This window comes from Aethalodelphis obliquidens, unplaced genomic scaffold, assembly GCF_003676395.1.
Source record: "Aethalodelphis obliquidens isolate GAN/ISIS:26980383/991018 unplaced genomic scaffold, ASM367639v1 scaffold19, whole genome shotgun sequence".
NCBI lineage: Eukaryota > Metazoa > Chordata > Mammalia > Artiodactyla > Delphinidae > Aethalodelphis > Aethalodelphis obliquidens.
The window spans coordinates 17,063,390-17,078,403 of NW_020837963.1; the positions used below are offsets into that span (position 1 = coordinate 17,063,390).

A 15,014-nucleotide genomic window follows, 5' to 3' on the forward strand; every position below is an offset into this window, starting at 1 on the left:
ATCAGCTAAAAGCAACTAGTCTTAAATCTGTTTCAAAGCTCCTGCCAGCACACCTTGCTGAGCTTGCTTCGACTTTCAGCTCTGAGACAAAATTCCCAGCTGCCAGTTCAACGCTCAGGTCTCTGGACCTTTGTTATGGGGTCGTCTAAATCCTTCTGCCAGCTCTTGAAATGAACCTGGGCAAATAATTTAATTCAGTCTTTCTGACACTTCAGGTAGTCAAGAAGGATTTAAGGATTTATATGCAATAAGCAACTAGTTTTATCAATCTAAGCTCTAAAGGTAGAGAAGGTGAGGTGAGAGTTGAGTGTTCTCACTTACTTCTGACCATTTTCAGCTCCAGGGACATGGTAAATTCTTCCACTATGTCTTATGTACTGATCAGACTTTCTTACTTTTTGGTGCTGTATTATCATGAATACTTTCATTCTTTCAAGTTGTTGACATTGTGATTGCTTAACGTGCTGTTCTTATTATTGTTTTTATTATTTTGGATTACACTAGACCCTCACTAGGTTATCCAAAGTCCTGTAAATATTTTTGTAGATTATTTTAGGGAAATGTAGGTTATTTATGTTTCACTATGTTCAGGTAAATAGAACTAAGTGAAACCAACACAGTAAAGTTGTATTAGTTATTGCCTCAAAACTCAGTGGCTTCAAACAGCACACATTTATTGTCTCATGATTTCTCTGAGTCTGGAGTGACTTAGCTGGGTAGTTCTGGCTAGAGATTATCACGAAGTTTGCAGCCAAGATGTCCTAGGGGCACAGTTCTCTTGACAGGGACTGGAGGATCTAGGGGCTTGACAGGGACTGGAGGATCTTTCCAGTATGGCTTGCTCACCTGGCTTCTGAAGAGGCCTCAGTTTCCTTTCGGCTGTTGGCAGGAGGTTTCAGTTCCTCACCTGTTGGCCTTTTCATAGAGTCCCTAGGGTGTCCGCATGGCAGCTGGCTTCCTCAGAGGGAGTGATCCTAGAGGGGGTAAGGTGGAAGCTATTTGCCTTTTATGACCTGGTTTCAGAAGTTACAGCAGCCATTGAGTCTGCTACATTCTATTTGTTAGAAGCTAGTCGCTAAGTACAGTCCACAAGCAAAGGGAATGGGATTGGGCTCCACCTTTGAAGGGAAGAATTAAAAAAAATTTGTGGACATATTTTCAAACTACCACAGATAGACACTAGGATATATTTGACAAAGACATGTAATTGGCAACAACCAAATTTGTACTTATTTCTGTGTTGTTCAGTTAAACAACTGCTTCTAGTTAAAGCAGGTGTTTCTGCTACTATATATGTTCCCGAAACTTATGTTCTCCAAAGTTGAAAATTAAAAATAAAAATGTTTATGGGAAAATAGAGTTGGAGAGTGGCAGGACTCTAAGTCCAAGCATCTTTATAACCAAAATACTAACAAAAATAATAATGGATACCTCAGGGGATAACCTGGGCAGCCTAGGCAGGTAACTTGTTGTGTCTGGAAGCTACAGACACAATATTAGGGAATATTAAAAATGCACAATTACATAAGAGTATAAATGTTGGCTTGTGGACATTGAGACTGCATTTACCATGGGCTTTTTTCCGTTTGTTTTTGAAAGTTATAATTCCACTCCCAATATTCTGGCTCCCCGTGCCTAGAGTAAATTCTTATGGACCAATACTATGCATATCATACTGACTTCATTCCCCTATTTATGATCATAAATGAATTAATTAGTATTAATAAAACATATTGTAGCAGAATGGACTGTAGTTAGTTTTCTTTAAATAAATACTTCTCTTCTAATCATGTTTATTCATTTATTTAATAAAATTCCCTTATGAAAGATAAAACATGAGTAGACTTAATTTCAGAAGCTCCTGGTCAAAATTCTAAGTTAGTAAGATCCAAAGAAGTGATGTTTTATTATATTCTTCACTCCTCCTCAAAGCTGAAATTCTCTCATCTTGAGGAATAACATTTAAGTTTAGTCTTTTTTTTTTTTAACATCTTTCTTGGAGTATAATTGCTTTACAATGTTGTGTTAGTTTCTGCTGTATAACAAAGTGAATCAGCTATACGTATACATATATCCCCATATCCCCTCCCTCTTGCGTCTCCCTCCCACCAAGTTTAGGCTTTAAACTACAGAAGAGAAGAGAAGGAGAAGAGAGAAGAAAAAGAAAAGAAACGAGCAAAAACCCAAACTCTTATTTTTAAAACTGGAGGGGTTTTTCTGATCATCACAACAATCTCTGTTCTTTGATCCAGACTGCTGTTTATATATATAGGGCTTGTTAAAATACAGATTACTGGGCTTCATCCTCAGAGATGCCAATTCTGTACTTCTAGGGTGGGACCTGAGAATTTGCATTTCTGATAAGTTTCCAGGTGATTCTGGTATTACTGGTCTTGGGACCATACTTTTAAAAACCACTCTGTCTGAAGCAACTGCTACAACAATCTGTCCTACTCCCACCTGAGTCAACAAAGGAGGTTATTTTAGAATTCTCAGGATTTTTCTGTCAGAGTAGGTCTATCCAGTTATCTTAGTTATATCCGTTAAGGTTGAAGTTCTAATATTTGCAACAGTGTAGAGAGATTAATGAACTATGCATTATTCTTTTTACATTTGTTTTTGAAAGGTAGTATAGTGACACCCAGCTTAGCCAGAAGTGAATCATTCAGAAGACTGAACTATTTAGATTAATACTTATAAATATGCAAGTCAAGAAGGCCCTCTGAGTAGAGGAAAAGAGCACAAAGTTTAGACCTTTACTTTGAAAGAGGGTAGAGAGCTAACTTTAGGCCTGTTGTTTTAGGATTGAATGTAAAGTAAGGCAGTAAATTAGAAGTTGCTTATATACTCATTACTGTCAATAATTGGAAGAGTCAAAGAACTATGATAATACTGAAGTTTGGAGCTATTTTTGGACAAGAGCAGATAGCTCTTCTAGTCCACTGGTCCCACAGGGTTTCTCTGAATTTCTGAATACAGGAATATATTGAGAACCCACACTTTAAAGAAAATCTTTAATTATGTGAAACATACTTTTGTAATCTATAAAAGTGAACGGTATGTATGAGAAAGAATTAAATTTAAATATTTGGCACTTGGTTCCAGCCAAGATGGAGTAACAGCGACTGCATTTACTCTTTAACCTAAAAGAAGAAACAACTAAAAATCAGATAAAATATATGAAACAGCTTTCAGACATTGGGCATCAGGCAGCACAAGACACAAAATCCCACAACAGATGTGCTCCTTGAGAGAAAGGAAACAGATTAAAACAACCCTAAACCTGTATCATCTTACTGACGGTGGGAAAGAGTTCCAGGATTAAGTTGTAGGGAGGAGGAACCCAGGCAGAGCCTGGTATGCACAGTGAGTTCAGGAGACAGAGCTGGGAGTCCACTGAAGCTAAGCAGTTTGAGTGTACAGAGTAGAGTGCTGGAGAGAAAAGAGCTGCTCAGAGAGTCCTGGACATGTGCAAGGAGTCATCATTGAGCCTTCAGCTGAGTGCTGATCAGTCATTTATGTGAAGAAGAAACTATGTGAGGCTGGGGTTTAAAAACACTGAAAAGGAGCAGAGGGAATAAACCTTGAAGCTCACACAGGGCCAGGCAAAGTTCATGCTCCTACCAGCCAGACTGGAGAATCTTATAATTTAGAGGATGTCAGTTAGAGTATTGCTTGCTAATATTGGTATTATAAATCTAGACTTAAGGCTGCTCTGGTCTTATATGACAAATCCCAGAGAGCAAGCCTGGTAAGAACCAAACTGTTTTCAACTAACTTTATTGTGTCCCAGAACAAAACTCCATAATATTCATATAAATACAAAAATATCCAGCACTCGACAAGATAAAACTCCTAATGACTAGCATCCAAACAAAAATTACCAGGTGTGCAAAGAAGCAGGAAAATAAGACCCAAAAGAGAAAATGATAAAATAAAACTGACACAGAAGTGATACAGATGATAGAATTAGTTGACAGGGACACTTAAGCAGCTATTATAATTGTTTCATATATTCATGAAGGTAAAAAAAGGCATATTAAGGAGTGACATGGAAGATATATACATATATGTGTATATGTATGTGTATATAAGTATGTACCCACATATAGCCAAATTGAACTTCTAGAGATGAGAAGTACACTGGATGGAATTAACAGTAGATTAAACACTGGAGAGAAACAATTAGTAACCTGAAACCACAACATACCAGAATTTGTGGAATGCAGCTAAAGCAGTACTTAGAAGGAAGTTTATAGCACTTAAATGCCTATATTAGGAAAAAAGAAAAGCCTCAAGTCAGTGACCTCAGTTTCCACATTAAGAAAATAGAAAAAATAAGCAAAAATTAATCCTAAAATTAGTAAGAGAAACAATGATAAGAACAGATATAAATGAAACCATAAACAGAAAAACAGTAGAGAATGAAACCGAAACCTGGTTCTTTGAGTTGTTTAATAAAATTGGAGGAAGGGGGAAGGGTAAGCTGGGATGAAGTGAGAGAGTGGCATGGACATATATACACTACCAAATGTAAAATAGCTAGTAGGAAGCAGCCGCATAGCACAGGGAGATCAGCTCGGTGCTTTGTGACCACCTAGAGGGGTGGAATAGGGAGGGTGGGAGGGAAATGCAAGAGGGAGGAGATAGGGGGATATGTATGTATAGCTGATTCACTTTGTTATAAAGCAGAAACTAACACACCATTGTGAAGCAGTTATGCTCTAATAAAGGTGTTTTAAAAAAAAATGGATGGATGACTTGTAAAGATCAAATCTTGTATTCTTTGCTAACTATTGTTGGGAGGAAATATGGGGCAGTAAAAAGACAATGAATAATCTGATCCTCTAGTTTTGTATATTGGTCCTGTATAAACCAACTTGTGACATAGGACAAAATAATTTAAACACTTTATTTAATATTCTTATCTTTAAAATAAAGACAAAAACTCCTCCCTCAGTTTTTTATGAGAAAAAAGATATAATAAATCCAAACAAAGTTATAAAATATTATAATAAACATTTTTATGTGAAAAAAATAAATAAAAAATAAAATTGGTAATCTTCTAATCTAAACTGATCAAGAAAAGATAGAAGTTCATCTCCTAGAGTAATGGAAGTGAAAACAAAAATAAACAAATGGGACCTAATTAATCATAAAAGCTTTTGCACAGTGAAGGAAACCATAAACAAAACCAAAAGGCAACCTACAGAATGGGAGAAAATATTTGCAAACAATGCAGACTGAAAGGGATTAATTTCCAAAATATACACACAATTCATAGAACTCAATATCCAAAAAACCAAACAACCCAATTAAAAAATGGGCAGAAGATCTAAATAGACATTTCTCCAAAGAAGGCATACAGATGGCCAACAGACATATGAAAAAATGCTCAACATTGATAATCGTTAGAGAAATGCAGATCAAGGCTACAGGCCAACAGACATATGAAAAAATGCTCAACATTGATAATTGTTAGAGAAATGCAAATCAAGACTACAATGAGGTATCACCTCACTCTGGTCAAAAAGTCTACAAATAATAAATTCTGGAGAGAGTGTGGAGAAAAAGGAACCCTCCTGCACTATTGGTGGGAATGTAAATTGGTAGAACCACTATGGAGAATAGTATGGAGGTTCTTTAAAAAACTAAAAATAGAGTTACCATATGATCCTGCAATCCCACTCCTGGGCATATACCCAGAGAAAACCATAATTCAAAAATGTATATGCACCCCAACGTTCATTGTGGCACTGTTTACAATAGCCGAGACATGGAAGCCACCTAAATGTCCATCAACAGATGAATGGCTAAAGAAGATGCGGTATATATATATATACAATGGAATATTACTCAGCCATAAGAATGAAATAATGCCATTTGCAGCAACATGGATGGACCTGGAGATTATCATACTAAGTGAAGTAAGCCAGACAAAGACAAATATCATACAATATCGCTTATATGTGGAATTAAAAAAAAAGATACAAATGAACTTATTTACAGAACAGAAGAAAAAAAAGGAAGAGGTACGTTGCCAGTATCAGGAATGAAAGAGGTGACATCACTACAGTTTTTTATTGATATTAAAAGGATAATAAGGAAATATTGTGAACAACTGTATGTCAACTATATGAAAACTTAAATGAAATGGACAAACTTTTAAAAAGTCAAACCACGAAGGCTTACTCAAGAATATCTAGATAATGGAATAGCATAGCCCTAACTCTAGTAAAGAAATTGAACTTATAGTTAAACACTCTCCCCCACACACACAACAACAAACAAACAAACAAACAAAAACCAGAAAAAGCAAGACTCCAGATCCAGAAGTCTTCACTGGGGAATTCGACCAGATGTTTAAGGATGAAATGATACCAATTTCATCCAAATTATTCCAGAAAAGTAGAGGAAAGAATTCTTCAGCTCAGTCTATGAAGCCAGCAATACCCTCGCCCCTGACACCAAATCCAGAATGTTTTTAACCATTTAAAAATTTTTATTTATTTATTTTTGGCTGTGTTGGGTCTTTGTTGCTGCACGTGGGCTTTCTCTGGTTGCGGTGAGTGGGGGCTACTCTTTGTTGCAGTGTGAGGGCTTCTCATTGTGGTGGCTTCCCTTGTTGCAGAGCACAGGCTCTAGGTGTGCGGGCTTCAGTAGTTGCAGCATGCAGGCTCAGCAGTTGTGGCTCACGGGCTCTAGAGTGCAGGCTCAGTAGTTGTGGCGCACAGGCTTAGTTGCTCCGTGGCATGTGGGATCTTCCAGGACCAGGAATTGAACCAGTGTTTCCTGCATTGGCAGGCAGATTCTTAACCACTGCACCACCAGGGAAGACCCCCAGAATGTTTATATATATATATATATATATATATATATTCTTTATCAGATTCTTTTCCATTATCGGTTGGAACTATTGAATATAGTTCCCTGTGCCAATTTGTTGTTCTTAATGGTGAAAAACTGAATGCTAGGGCTTCCCTGGTGGTGCAGTGGTTAAGAGTCTGCCTGCTGATGCAGCAGACGCGGGTTCGTGCCCCAGTCTGGGGGGATCCCATGTGCCGTGGAGCGGCTGGGCCCGTGGGCCGTGGCCGCTGGGCCTGCACGTCCGGAGCCTGTGCTCCACAGCGGGAGAGGCCAAAACAGTGAGAGGCCCTTGTACCGCAAAAAAAAAAAAAAAAAGATTTCGAAAAACTGAATGCTACTCCCCTAAGATTAGGAAAACGGAAAGGATGTCTGCTTTCACTAGTTCTGTTCATTATTATATGGAAGGTTCTAGCTTGTGCAGCAAGGCAAGAAAAAGAAATAAAAGACAGCCTGATTGCAGTGGAAGAAGTAAAGCTGTCATTCTTCACAGGAGAGGACTCATTTTACCTGATTTCAAGACTAATTATAAAGATTCAGTAATCAGGATACTGTGATATTGGTCGAAGATAGACAAATAGATGAGTGGGATGGGAAGAACCAAGAAACTGACCCACCCAACTATGGTCAATAGAATTTTGATACAGGTGCCAAAGCACTTCAGCGGGAATGGATAATCTTTTTTTTTTTAAATAAAATTATTTATTTATTTATATTTTTTATTTTTGGCTGTGTTGGATCTTCGTTGCTGCCCACGGGCTTTCTCTAGTTGCGGCGAGCAGGGGCTACTCTTCGTTGGGGTGTGCGGGCTACTCAGTGCAGTGGCTTCTCTTGTTGCAGAGCACGGGCTCTAGGCCACGCGGGCTTCAGTAGTTGCAGTACATGGGCTCTGTAGTTGTGGCTCACGGGCTCCAGAATGCAGGCTCAGTAGTTGTGGCTCACGGGCTTAGTTGCTTTGCGGCATGTGGGATCTTCCTGGACCAGGGCTCGAACCCATGTCCCCTGCATTGGCAGGCGGATTCTTAACCACTGTGCTACCAGGGAACTCCCAATGGATAATCTTTTTAACAGAAAGTTATGGAATAATTTAGATAGCCACTTGTCAAAAAACAAAAATAAAAACCTCCTGAACCTCTACTTATTTCTTGCTGTGTACAAAAATTAACTTGAAATTAATTATCGGCCTAAATGTAAGAATTAAACCTATGAAACTTACAGCAGAAAACATAGGAGAAAATTATAGTGACCTTGAGTTTGTCAGAGAGTTCTTAAATACAACACAAAAAACACTAATTGTGAAAGCTAAATCAGATATTTGGACTTCATTAAAATCAAAACTTTTGCTTTCCCAAAGTACTGTCAAGAAAATGAAAAAGCAAGCCAGACTGGGAGAAAATATTTGCAAGTTACACATTTGACAAAGGACTTGTATTCAGAATATGTGAGGAACTCAATCCAGTTAAAATTAGATACAAGATTTGAATTAGTCACCTCAGCAAAGAAGGTATGTGAATTGCAAATAAGCTCTTGAGAAGATGATCAGCATCATTAGGAGAATGCAAATTTAATCTATAATGAGGTACCATTACATGTGTAGTAGAACAGCTAAAAGTGTTGACAAGGAGGTAGAGCAACTGGAACTCTCCTGCATTAGAGATGGACATGTCAAATAGTACAACCCAGCCATTCCAGTCCCACGTGTTTACCCAAGATAAATAAAAGGATATATCCACACAAGAATGTTTATACCAGTGTTTTCAGTCAAGATAAGCAAACAATGTGGAAACAGTCCAAATGTCTATCAGCAGATGAATGGTTAAACAAAATGTGATATATTCATGCAGTGGAATACTACTCAGCAATAAAAAGGAATGAACTCTCGGCACACTCAACAACACGGACAAAAAGTGACAAAACAGATCAGCAGTCGCCTGAGCGTGGGAGGCCCTAGGTGGGGGTGGGGGGTGGGGTGGGAGGGAGAGGGAGGGATCACAGTGGGCACGAGAAACTGTTAGCGATGATCAGTGTGCTCGTTTTCCAGCTCATTTATAGGTTTACATATGTCAAATCTTATCAAATTGCCATGTGCCAAGTGAGTAAGAGAGGGGAAGCATGTTTTAAATCATTCTCTGTTGTGTTCAGGTTTCTCTCTCAGCTTGAAATACTTGCTTTTGCTGTCCATCTTTCGCCCCAGATCGTATAAGAAATGCCTTAAACCTGTAGGATTATTTCTAAAGGAAAAGTTACAACAGTGGATCCAACTTCAATTTGGTGGGCATTGGTTCAGACTGGGATGTTTAGGGCAGGGACAGACTAATCTTACCATTAGGTTCCAGGACTGTTCAGGCCCCTTGGCAGTTTTTCTAAAGAGGGACTAAAAAGCCAGTGTCTGTTGGTGTCTCCATACTTTTCTCGTATGTATCCCTTCTAGCCTTAGTCCTCCATCTGGCGATTTGCTCTGGGGCTTTCTCTAGGATTTTTGTGGAGTTGGAGAATTGAAGGTCTGTTGCTTATGTACCTCTGTTGTCTTTTTCTTCAGTCTCTAATTAAATCACAGATCTCTATAACTGTGACGGGTTAACAAGTGCCCTTGAAGCCACTCTCTGATGTGACTGAATAAAATGCCTGCTTCTTTGCATTCATTAGTGTGTGTTTGTGTGTAAGTATTTATATCAGATCCCTTGTTAAAGAATGTTAGTGTATTACAGTCATGGAAATTGGATTTTGTAAATGTGTTGTCCATTATTTTTAGCCTTGCACGTACCTTTCAGTTTTCTGAATCTCCTTCTGTCCCACTTCTTCTCTACAGGAAGAGAGACTATAATGTAGAGAGGAGCTCTTAGACTGGGAGCCTGGGCATCTCTCTCTGTGGGTGTAAATGAACTTGTGCAGAATGCAACAAGTGAATGACTGTGGTCTGATCCATCACTGGCAGACTTTGACAAGCCCTATCTATATGGAAGTCTCCTGGGCTTCCTATCCCTTTGTGGGGGTGTTAGCATTTGGTAGACAAACATCTCAGTGGAGCTCTCCACTGAGGATGCTAGCTGTGTAGTTGTTTGCCCAGGTTCAAAAAGGTGGACCACTTTTAGACTTCATTCTAGCCTAGGCCAAGCAAATTTATGCAGTCTACAGTATTTATTTCATAAAACATTTTGATATACTGGGAGAAAGAGGAAGTGAAATTCAAACCTGCTGGTTTTGTTGTTTGCAAACATCTCTGCCCAAAGGTGTGTATTGGGAGGCTTCAAACAGTTTTTGGACCTTCTTGAGATCTATTTTTGGTGCTGCTGTTCTTCCTTCTCCAGTAGCTATTAGACATCTACCAAAACTACTTGGCATTTATGTTAGTTTTTTTTTTTTGCGGTACGCGGGCCTCTCACTGTTGTGGCCTCTCGCGTTGCGGAGCACAGGCTCTGGATGCGCAGGCTCAGCGGCCATGGCTTACGGGCCCAGCCGCTCCGTGGCACGTGGGACCATCCCGGACCGGGGCACGAACCTGTGCCCCCTGCATCGACAGGCGGACTCTCAACCACTGTGCCACCAGGGAAGCCCATTTCTTTTTTTTTTTTAATAAATTTATTTTATTTATTTATTTATTTTTGGCTGTGTTGGGTCTTCGTTGCTCTGCACCGGCTTTCTCTAGTTGTGGTGAGCGGGGTCTACTCTTCATTGCGGTGCGTGGGCTTCTCATTGCGGTGGCTTCTCTTGTTGCGGAGCACGGGCTCCAGGCGTGCGGGCTTCAGTAGTTGTGGCTCGTGGGCTCTAGAGTGCAGGCTCAGTAGTTGTGGCGCATGGGCTTAGTTGCTCCGAGGCATGTGGGATCTTCCCGGACCAGGGCTCGAACCTGTGTCCCCTGCATTGGCAGGTGGATTCTTAACCACCGTGACACCAGGGAAGCCCAAGTCTTTTATTTTTAATTGTCCCCTTATTAGTAAATGTACATTAAATATCTGTAGGAGGAAGAATATGAGTGGCTAATTCCATTAAAACTGATTAGTTTCATTAGATGCTAGATCTTGAATGTTATCTTTCTATATCAGTCTATAATATTTTCTTCTTAGTGTACTTAAATTAACTCTCGCATTCATGAAAACCTTGAAGCCATTTCTGTTTTAAATGTAAGATTAAATTATGCAGGATATAGCAGAAGAAACTTAGGTTATAAGCTTTTTAAGGAAAAAACTCTTCTTCACCTATATTAAAAGGTACATGTGGAGCAGATTTGGTAGTTCTTATCATAATTGCATTACTGCAGGTTTCAGATTCTCTCAATTATAAATTAGATTGTTTCCCTATAATTATTCTCTGTTGTCCAAGTAATTTATCTGATATGCTGATGAGTAGCAAAAAAGCCCATTTCTTTAAGACTAAAATGTTTGCTTGTGTTTGTTGCAGGAAAACCTCACAGCACTGGTAGCTCTGAACGGATTCAGCTCTCAGGAATGTATAATGTCCGTAAAGGCAAAATGCAGTTGCCAGTGAACCGATGGACCAGACGCCAAGTTATCCTGTGTGGGACCTGCCTAATAGTATCATCTGTGAAAGACAGCTTGACCGGAAAGATGCATGTTCTGCCACTAATTGGTGGGAAGGTAAGTTTAAAACAAACCAAATACTAACAGATTTCCCAGTGTCATTAAGAAGCTTACTTTGAGTCATTGCTGTAATAAGGGGTAGATGTTTTTTTTTTTAAAAAAGAATTTCAATTAAAAAAAAATCTATTTATGTATTTATTTATTTTGGCTGTGCTGGGTCTTAATTGCAGCATGCAGGATCTTCATTGCGGCACGTGGGATCTTTTAGTTGCGGCATGGGGGCTGTTAGTTGTGGCATGCATGCGGTATCTAGTTCCCTGACCAGGGATTGAACCCAGGCCCCCTGCACTGGGAGTGTGGAGTCTTACCCACTGGACCACCAGGGAAGTCCCAGGGGTAGATGGTTTTTGACTCATCATTCCTGTTGTGCCTCCACCAGTGGACATTTTTGGTTGGTGGAGTTTTGGAAAATAACAATGCCATTGGCTCACGTGAAGCCCTGGTTATGCTCACTTCTTAGTACATGCACCTTAACTATGTGACTGAAAATAGAGCAACTAGAATTTCACTGTTATATTTCAGACTGTAGGTGATAAATTATTATTTATGAGAAGATGTCTTTTGATATTGTGAGTATGTATTTTATAGTATAGTACAGTGATCCCCAAGTCCATGACCTTAGGATCATTCAGGCGTGCTTATCAAAGGTTAGACTCTCCAGCAGGAATCTGTGATCCCGCTTTGCCTTACCTCTCTGTTTATTTGTGTTTAGTGACCAGTGGGGTTAGTACTTTTAGTTTATCACTATAGCTAGTCATGAATTTTGAACCTGAAATGCTACTCATTTCAGAGAAAACCTGTGATACAGCTGATAGATATTTCCAACGTACTGGCTGCTTTTCTTTGGGCATGTTAACTATTTTATTCCTATCATTTATAAAATATCAACTGAAAGAACAAGATTGCTTAGGAAGGTATTACATTCTTTTCTTTGCCAGATTTATTTATAAACTCCAAGCACTGGTAGGGGTATCATTACCATAATTATATGTCAGTATTTCCTGATTTTTAAATGATATGATAATCTGTTAATAAAGGTAAAGGTAAATTTGGATGAAGAAATGGGTTTTTGGAAATCAGGGGCATATTAAAAATTTTTTTCTTGATCTTTACTTGATCATTTAAAAAAATAGATTTGGCTAGTTTGTGAGGTGTATTTAGGTCTATTTCATTCACCCATTTTGAAACCATGGCTTCTTAACTTCTGTCTGAGCATTGAAGCATTAGTGATAGTTTATTACTGAAGATCTTGTCCTTTGGATGGATCTGAAAACTTAGTCATCATTATTACTTCCATAACTCATCATTAAAAATGCATATTTAATGTTTGATGCCCTGATAGGTCAACAATCTGTTTCTTTCTTCTCTGGTGTTAGGCATTTGCATAGGCAAATTTAATATAACTATTATTAAATATCCTCTGTGGGGAAGCCACTTTGCTTGGCGTCCCAGAAATACCAAGATGGGTAAGTCACCATCTCTGCCTTCGAATAGCTTATAATTACTATCTGGAAATGAAGGATGGACACAACAATATCTGCTCTACGAGAGGTGCAAAAAACTAGGGTGGAAGATAAGTGGAAGAGATTACATTTTGTGGGGGGGAATCGGGATTTTGTGATGAAGGAGGTAGCAATTATGATAGAACTTGAAGGGTGAAAAATCTCTTGACATATAAAGGAGATGGTCGGAAAGATTATTGTGCTCAGAGAAGCAGAGGCAGGGAAGCAGTGGAATGTTCAGGTAAGGTGAGAGAAGATCCAGTTATAATTAGCATTTTTATTCAGAGCTAGAGACTTGTTCTGTTTCCCAGGCCTATTACTGGATGTACTTCTACCATTGAGTGAATAGAAAGTTAACAGCTTCTTTTTCTCACCAACAAAGCTTGTAAAAACCTGTTTTGTGTTACACCTTTAAAAATAATTGAGTATGTTGAAAAATTATATTAACCACGTTAGGAAAAAATAATTCACTCTTTGCAATGTGAGTTTTCATTAATGTTTGTCTTTCCTTTTCTCATTCTGTTCTGTTAAAGGAAAATCGGAGAGTAAATGGAAGAGGTTTTTTTGTTTTTGTTTTCTAATTTATATAAAAGAGCTAGAAATGAGGTGTGAGATAGATGCTATAATTGCTGTGATAATCAATTTTGACACACTACTTGAGCATCATCATTAGTTTATGTTTTCAAATATAGAATTCAAATATGAAGTTAAAGCTCTATTAAATTGTTGAAAGACATTTGTTTAATAAGTTTTTATTCATGTACAATTATTATATTTAATTTCTTCTTTAAAATTGAACATAAATTTTTAGATAACTTATTTACATTAATACTTTATGTAATATTTGTTAAGCTGTGAGGCATAATAAGCTGAGTAACTGTTAACTTACTACTCAATTTAGGAAGTACAGCAGCATCAATACCAGTGTCTCTACCTGAGTTCTCTTTGCATCTGTCCCATTGCCTCCTCCTACCCCAGAGGAATCCACTGTCCTAGAATATGTATTCATCATTTGCTTACTGTTTTGAAATAACTTTTATCATATAACTATGTTTTGCTTGTTTTGATCTTGATAAAAATGGTATCATCCTGTTTGTGGTTTTCTGTGATTGAATTTTTTCACTCAATATTATGTTTCATAATAAGATTCCATATTACTTGCTATATATGGTTTTCATTTCTGTATAATGTTCCACTCTGTAAATGTCCCAAATTTCTAAAATATCTGAAGTAATTTTCTTGTTGATTGACATTTGGGTTGCTTCTAGTTTTCTGTTATAAATAGTGCTCTTGAGATAGTCTTATTTTGATATGCCTCCTGGTTTACAAGTAGTTTTTCTAGAGCAGCATTTCTTAACTCTTGTCGCTGTGCCTGAAGGGGACATTTGGTAATATGTGCAAGTGTTTTGATTGTCAAATGATTGGGTAGTCAGTTGATGTAAGCTAAGTTATGCTGTGGTAACAAAACCCCCAGATCTCAGTGACTTATCATAACAGTTATTTCTCACTCACACACTATTTGTCCAGTGTGGGTGGGTGGAGATTTCTTTTTTCAAGTAATTATGTACGAACCCAGCCTGATGGGGGTCCTTCTCTCTTATAATATTTGTAACACGTGGCTTCCTTTGCTGCTTAGGCAGGAGAAGAGGTAACTGGAGGGTCATTAGCTGGCTCTTGTATATCTGGTTGTAGAAGTGACACATGTCACTTCTGCTCATGGCTCATTGGCCAGAACTAGTCACATGACTCCATCTTAATTGCAAAGGTTCTGGGAAAAGTAGATAGTGTGTTTGGTTAATACTAGTATCTTTTGCTGCAAGGGGACACTATTGGCATCTACAGGGCAGGGGCTCAGAGAGTAAAATGTCATGCAAAAATATTAGACAGTCCTGCATAATGTGCACAAGGAACTATTCAATCCAAAGTTCCTATAATGACCTCCTTGAGAAATATTGCTCTTAAGAGTGCAGTCACTGGGCTATAGGACATATATGCACATTTACTTTTACAAGATGATATCCAATTGTTTTCCAAGGTTGTTGCATCATAT

At 38.4% G+C, this 15,014-nt stretch overlaps 1 protein-coding gene across 3 annotated transcripts in view; it reads left to right on the forward strand.

Moving 5' to 3' along the window:
* The window catches only part of PHLPP1 (PH domain and leucine rich repeat protein phosphatase 1), a 213,394-nt gene that overhangs the window by 95,679 nt on the left and 102,701 nt on the right, over positions 1 to 15,014 (forward strand). For all 3 annotated transcript variants that reach the window (XM_027118702.1, XM_027118703.1, XM_027118701.1), the window contains exon 2: positions 11,263 to 11,459. In XM_027118702.1, coding sequence (XP_026974503.1) covers positions 11,263 to 11,459 — 197 coding nt within the window. The remainder of the gene's footprint in view (positions 1 to 11,262; positions 11,460 to 15,014) is intronic.